Consider the following 7806-nt stretch of genomic DNA (forward strand, 5'->3'; position numbering starts at 1 on the left):
CTCAGAGGGTCTTCCCCTTCTGTACCGTCCCTCCACCCTCCCAAGCATGAGGTCCCTCTCCAAGGACCTCTCCTTCCTTAAAACATGTGCAAAGTGTGTCAGAAGAAGCCTCAGAATCCTTGCCTCCAAGGAGCAGCCTGATTTAACCCTCTCCAGGATGAATCTGTTTGTTTTGGAATATTACATGACTGAAAAAGAACAAAGTATTGACAAGCGCGACAACCGGACGACCTGGGAAGATGCTAAGAGAAAGAAGCCGGTCACATATGGAACGATTCTGTTTATATGAACTTTCTAGGAGAGGCAAAACTGGAGGGACAGCAAGTAGATTTGTGGTTGGTCTCCCACAACTGGAGAATCTGGGAGAAACGTGTCCAGGGTTTCTTTCTCAGATGACAAAAGGGTCCTCACGCAGACTGCAGTGAGGCCTGCACAAATCTCTGCATGCCCCTGGAACCCCTGGACTGGCCACTTTATGTTAGTGAGCTGTGTAGTATGTAAATGACATAGTAACAAGGTTGTTTTTAAAAAAGAATGTGGAGCTCTGGTGGCCTAGTGGCAAGAAACTGCACTGCAATCCCAGAGGTACGTGGTTCGAATCTACCAGATACTCTGCTGGAGGAGAGGCAATCTCCTTCTGTACCAGTCAGATCTGATTTGACAGTACACACACACACACACACACACACAAATAAAATAAAATAAAATTTTAAAAAAAAAAGAATGTGACTTGGTGCAATCACTACAGAAGGCTGTATAGCGCTTTCTCAACATAGAAATACCATTTGACCCCGCAGTTCCACTACTGGGAATACACCTCAAAGAAGCCATAACCACCACCCAAGCAAATATATGCACACACCATGCTTTGTTCACAATAGCAAAGGGCTGGAAACAACCCAAGTGACCATCAACAAATGAATGGATAGAGAAGCTCTGGTATATTCACACAATGGAATACTATGCTGCATTGAAAAACAAGAAACTCGTGAAATATTATGCAAAATGGGTGACCATGAAGGACATTATGCTGAGTGAAATATCTCAGTCACAAAAGGACAAATATTGCATCGGGCCACTGACTATTGCATAGGACTGACATCGGGGTTGAGGGAAGACATTGAAGGAGGGGAGGAGTGATGTTTTCTGCACTCAAACAGATGAGGGAGAGAACTGTTAAAAGGGATATATGATTAGGTATTATTGTCATGACAGGAGTCCAGAAAGAAGGCTGCACAGTGGAGTGGACTTGGGGGAAGGGATTGCTAACAATGAAAGTGTTTTTCCTTCCTTATGACTCAGGGTGAAGTCTCTCTCAGGGAGGAGTGATAGGGAATGGCAAAGGACACACTGACAAAGAAGATTAATCAGAACTGGCTTTGAGAAGCACTGTGGCATTTGGACAAGAACAAACTGGGAGGAGGGTAGAGAGAATAGTGCAACAATGAATGAATGGAAACCCAAAATCTCTGTAAATGTTTATGAAAATTAATAAAATATAGAAAAAAAAAGAAAGTGTTTTTCTTTTACTTTTCAAGGAGAAGAATTAATGGGGGGTGGGGGTGGGCAGGGAGAAAAGTGCAACAATGAATAACTGGTAACCTTAAGTCTCTGTAAACTTTCATTAAATAAATAAAAAAGAATGTGACTTAAGAGATACCTGTGACCTTGGCATGTGGGCCATCTCAGCTACAAAACAAGACCTGTTAGTGCTTCCTAACGCAGGACACGTCTCACACGCCTGAGGAACTTCCTCTGGAGGGAGAGGCTTTGATGACGTATTTGAAAACACGTTTCCCCAAGGACACAGTTTCATCCTGGCTCCTGGTGTTTCGGCACCACCTGCCTGACATGTTCTTTGTCACGTTCCACACAGCGGGTGGAGACGGGCAGGGACCCCACATCTCTCACATGCAGGCCCTGGGTGCTCACCTCGTCCGGGCTGGACGCCTGGTACGCCCGGCAGGAGTCTTCATACTGCTTCTCGGCCTCCGCCTGGTCGGTGACACCGTTTGACTCGTACACGGGGGTGACATTGTGGCAGAGGGCGATGGCCTTCACAGCTTCATGCACGCGGCTGCTCATGGTGCGCCGGACCTTGGTGGTGAGTGCTGGGCCCTTCTGGGCAGGTGGGTCCTGGACTTGCTGCAGGAAGAAGGCAGCAACAGGGAGGGTGAGCAGAGACAAGGAAGCAGGGACCACCCCAGGAATTATCTGCTCTCTACGGCTCTTCCAAGTGTAGCCCTGAGATTTGCTTACAGCGGTGGTGCCACAGATGGCATTTAATGCTCAGAATTCCACGGTGCACCCCAGAAAATCAAAACAACCCGAGAGGGGGCGACAAAACGACAGCTTCACGAATACAGTGACTGTGGCTTCGGCTCCAGAGGCTCCTACACAGCGAGGGCCTCGGGCACTGACAGCAAACCTGGCCCCTCACACCTGTGGTTCTCACCTCGGCACCACCACTATTTGAGCTTGCTAGTTCTTGTTGTAGTGATCCTAAAATAGGCAGCTCGAGCCCACCAGCTGCTCCTCAGGAGAAAGATGGGCAATCTCTTGTGAGACTTACAGCCTCTAAAAACTCACTGGAGGGTCAGCTATGAGTTGCTTCTGCCTCAACAGCACATAACAACAACAATAACAAGTTCTTGGCATAAGGCACTCGGACAGCATGGTGGCTAAAGTGCTTTACTGATAACTAGAAGGTTGGTGGTTCAAACCCACCAGCTGCTCCACAGGAGAAAGGTGGGGCAATCTGCTTCTATAGATTGCTACACCCAAAAGGCAGACCTGCTTCCTGTCTGCCCCTTGAGGATGGCCACTGTCCATCCCGCCTCAGGGCATCTGCACTTGCTATGCCCTTGTCTGCTCCCGGGTCTCCACAAAGCTGGCTATTCCTCTTCTCATTTAGGTCTCAATTCCAGAGTGTCCTCCTCCAGAGATCTGTGCCCCCCCAGCCTATCCAGGTGACCTCTCCCCCCCCTTACCACTGCAAACCATTTTCACGGATTAAACCTGGCTTGTTTACCTGACAATTTATCCTTCGATTCCTGGAGTTAGGATAGTGCCAGGCACACAACAGGTATTTGCAGCATCAAAGAACAAATTAATAACATCATATTCTTTGAGCTGACAGGTGGGGGGGGGGGGGTTCTCACTTAATACAATCTCCCCCTAAGCCCAGACTCCATTTCCCAGAAGAAATAGCTATAAAAATGGAAACCATCAGAATTGGCTGAGCCCACTAAGGTTGTTAATTTGAAGCAATACAGGATTCCTGGTGGGGAAAAAAAAAGCTATCAAATTGTCCACCATCAATTCTAGATTTTTAAAGTCCACTTTTGAGCAAAGGATCACCGCTATACATTGTCTTACTGCTTCTATTGCTAACTGAATCCTGGAAGCTAGAAATGTTTCTACATTTAGTGGATTTGATGTTACATTAAAAACATATTCTTGAGAAAGAATTGTGTTTTATACTCATGAACTCCTCATGGCTTCTCAGTACAGAGACCACATGGGTGACGAGAACCACAAAAAAACCCTTAGGTTTAATTTTTTAATACTATTTTTAGTAGCGGCAGGGACGCCTCTGGTAGTTGGACAATTACTAAATTAAGATGCTCACTGCAGGGACCCAGCGCTCGGACTTCCTGCTCTGTTAACCTCTGGTGTCAAGGGGACATGAGTTTCACTTCCAGGTCAAAGGGCACGGCATGGTAACAATAATTCGAGTAATGAATCAGAACTACAGTTTAAATGAATCGTTTGGGTTGAGCACTCTTTTTTTTAAATTTTTTTTTGGGGGGGGGTTGAGCACTCTTAATTATAAAGCATCTGTAATTATGAAGAAGGCTGGCTATTTACATAAAAGGGTCTCTCTTCCCAGTGGCCTAAATCAGCACATTTTGGGGGCTAAGTTCTGTGGTGGATGGTCTCACTGAGGATGTCTGTCTCTGCTTTCACCCCCATACCCCGACACCTGGACCAAATTATGACTTACCATTAGAGTCCATAACAAGACCTCTGACAGAGTAATTGCTTTGGTGGGCAAGCGTTAGTAACGCTGGGCTTGAATGAAATGCCACAGGCTCAGTGAAGGGCATCCCTGACAAACTCCTTTGTGAGCAGTTTAATTTCATGTCAACAGAAGTCAAATGCTTCCACATAATATTTCAAGTGGAGGACAACCAAGAGAGGCTTTCCTGTTCCAAGTGAGGCAGCCCAGAGCAAGGCAAAGAGGCAAAGTCAGGGAAATGTCCCCTCCTGTCCGTTCATCTGCCGTGCTGGTGTGGCCTGCATGTTGTTGTGATGTTGGAGGCCATGTCATCAGAATTAAAAACCTGTGGGGTTACTCAGGGTTTCCACGGAGCTTCCAGGCTCACAGGGACTAAGAAGAAAGGCCTGTCAATCCACTTCCAAAAACAAATCTGTGGAAACCCTGTGCAAGCTGGAAGATGGGTTCCCCAAGTTGGGAAAAGCCCTCACAACACTCAATGGCTGGAATAACGGACCCCACCAATCCAACCCTCATGAAGAGGGCACAGGGCCCATGCACATGCCATACGGGGTACATGTGGCCGCGACAGTCAGAGTCAACTCACGGCAACTCACAACAACAGCAGGGAAACAGAAAGCCAGACCCCTGGGTAACAGGTCAGAAGACATGAGGGGCCCAGTCTGCACCACAGGCTGCTGACCGCTCTGACGTCTCTATGTTCATTTATTTTGCTCACAAATGAACGTTTCTTTCACTCTTACACACTGAGCTGTCTTGGGGAGGGCAGTCACAGCCACTGATGTGGAAATGCTGTCTTTTAATTTCCAAATAACAGACTCCTGTGCCCACAGAGGCTGATCCTCACATCCCAGCACAGCGCCGATGACCACTGACTGGGCCAGGCGAGGCTGGTGCCCAGGCCCGCTCCTCGCATCCCCCATATGGAAGAGTTTCATGGTGCACAGCGTTTATCTCCAGCGTCTTCCCAGTAGGCCCTTTAACCTACGCACATTTCTTCTTACTTAAAAAATACCAGGGGAAAACAAAAACAGATGTGGGAGCCACAGAAGCCGGTTACAGCCCCTCCTGCCCAGGGGGAGAAAAGCACCGCTGCTCTCTCTGGGGGAGGACAAAGCAGCTCTCCAACAGGAGGCCAGGAGAGAGCTGAGATTTCAGAAGCAGGAGCAGGTCAGTGTTTGGAGGGGGAATTAAGCTCTCTATTCACAAAGGACCTCAAATCCAGTCTCACAGGATACTCCAGAGTCATCCACGAGCACATACACCCACTGCTGGTGAGTCAGTTCCGACCTTGGAGGACACAGCAGAATGCCTCACAGAGTTGCCAAGGCTGTAAACCTTTACAGAAACAGACTCTTCCAATCTCCCACGAAGTGGCTGGCTGGGTTTGAACTTCCCACCTATCCATGCTCAAGCCAATGCTTAACCCACTGCCCCACCAGAGTTCCTCTCCCACAGCACAGGGGTCTACAAATAAGCTGTGGGCTCCTTGAAGCCCAGGCCTCTGTTTCCCAAGAATGACTTGAGGTAGGGCTATTTCCCAGCATGCGCTCCGAGCTGTGTTACAGGAATGGTTACACAAGTCAACCATGGGGATCCTCACGGGACTCAGTTCTGCCCCGTTACAGGAGCCAGAATTAGCTCGATGACAGCTGGCTAAGAGTCACTGGGAGGCAGGGGTGCAGTGTGCTAAGATTAGATTGCGGGGGCGGTTGTCCAACTTTTTAGATACACTACAATTCACTGACCCAAGGCACCACATGCTGGCTGAATTTTATTCCAAATTTTTTAAAAGGTAACCAAAGACACTGAATGAATTAATAATTAAACAAGCCAGGAAGGAAACGATGACATAAACTTGGGCCGGCCTGGTTTTATCTCATGATGTGTTTTTCTCATTGTTTACTTGGGCTTGTTGTGTTAATAATAACCTGTCAGGTCTTCCCGCCGGAATCTTTTACAGCTACCTGTCCTCTTTACGAGGCCTGGGTTAGTTAAACAGCATGGCTGACACTGGTCACCTGAGCATTCACGAGCTGCATTATCGTCATGGACGCTGGGCAAAGAAACAATCACAGAACGGCGACTTCTCCACGGGACACTGGCAGGACCACCCTTGTCCACCACACGTCTGACCTCTCCAGTCAGGGTCCCAGGTCAATCGCAGTGCTTGGTATGAGTAAGATTTACATTTCTTGTCCCTTTTAGGGGTGAATATGAAATGCAAACAGCAAGTCTAATCTCTTTCTGTGCTTCTGGGGAGCCAACCTCCCAGCTCAGCTTTGGAGTCTATGGACTTAAAAAGCAAAGATCTGAAATATAAGAGCCAACCACAGACAGAGCAGGGAGCTCTGGTGGCCTTGTGGGCAAAGGAGTTGCGTTGCTAACCCAAAGGCAAATGGTTCAAACCTTCCAGCTGCTTCTCCGGAGAAAGGTAAGGCAGTTTCCCTGCACAATCTACAGCCTGAAAACCTGCAGGACAGTCGGCTGTGAACTGGTTCTGACTCAACAGCACATAACAACAACAGATGCAGCAGCTATTCTCAAAGGCTGTAGTACTCTCAATATTTTCGCCCCTTTATGAAAACTGGATGTGTGGACGCCAACAGGCTAAGAGAAAAAGGTGGACTAGAGCTTTAACTTAAAACAACAACAACAAAAAAAACCCAACCACCAAAACAACCAACCGACCCCAACAACAAAACCCAAACCAGAAGAACCAGATTAATTGAAATTAGCACATCCTCAATCCTACCGCTTCAACCTTAAATCAAAACTAACCCATAAGGTTGCTCTGTAGTAATAGACTGGCTTACAAAATAATGAAGACCAAACTGTTAACAATTACTTCAAAATGAGCATGTAAAGCAGCAGGGGAACTAGATTAACGGAAACAGAACAACCAGACTAGAAGTAACATGAATGCTCCATGCATTGTGAAAAGCATAACCAATGTCACTGAACAACTGTGCAGGGATTGTTGAAAGAGAACCTAAGACACTAAGCAAGCCTTCCCCACAACCAAAATAATGATTTAAAACAGAAACTCAAAGACCTCAACATTCCTCCTAGAGATTCCAAATCTGCCCCAAGTGATCAGAGTCAGGGTTCCAAAGGCTGTTCCTGAAGAAACACTGTTATGAAAACTATCTGTAAGCTGGTGAACATATTCCAAAACAGGATTTTCTGACAGGGGCAAAAAGAAGCCCTAATAGTGCAGAGGTGAAGTAACTTCCTACCAGCTGCAGGGTTCTGAACTCGGCAGTCTCTGTCCAGGAGAAGGACGTGGCTGCCATGGCCGGAAAGACATCTCACAGCAGAAACCCTGCGAGGTAGCTCTGCTCTGTTCTGTACAGTCGCTAAGAGTTATAACGGATTTGACGGCAACGGGTCTGCTTTCCGGCTTTGGATAGTTGTCCAATTCTATACATTCACTAAAAACCAGGTTTTTTAGTGAATTCTATATATAAACTCCCTGGTTTTTAGTGAATGTATAGAAGTCACTTCAAATGAGTGGATTTTATGGTATACAAGATCAATTGCTAGGGGAAAAGACCTCATGTTTGGCAAAGTTGTTAGGTTCTGTCGAGCTGGTTCCAATTCATGGAGACCAGAGAGGGACTGCGGCCGACTCGGCGGTACCCCTAGTCCCTGCTTGTGACTGACCCCATCGCTGAAGTCACTGTGTCGAGCCATCTCTTTGAGGGTCATCTTCCTACACTCAAACTCAAACTGTCTAGCTAGCACCATGGTGAAACTCTGACCTTCCAAAAACTCGAGTGTTG

General features: G+C 47.2%; 1 protein-coding gene across 1 annotated transcript in view; it reads right to left on the reverse strand.

The window, feature by feature from the left end:
- ATP9A (ATPase, class II, type 9A) overlaps positions 1 to 7806 on the reverse strand; it is a 123809-nt gene that overhangs the window by 51535 nt on the left and 64468 nt on the right. Inside the window, exon 8 of the mRNA XM_006881644.1 lies at positions 1933 to 2145. Within this exon, the coding sequence (XP_006881706.1) occupies positions 1933 to 2145 (213 nt within the window). The remainder of the gene's footprint in view (positions 1 to 1932; positions 2146 to 7806) is intronic.

Source organism: Elephantulus edwardii, unplaced genomic scaffold (genome assembly GCF_000299155.1).
Source record: "Elephantulus edwardii isolate Elephantulus edwardi_28Jun2011 unplaced genomic scaffold, EleEdw1.0 scaffold00015, whole genome shotgun sequence".
Classification (NCBI taxonomy): Eukaryota; Metazoa; Chordata; class Mammalia; order Macroscelidea; family Macroscelididae; genus Elephantulus; species Elephantulus edwardii.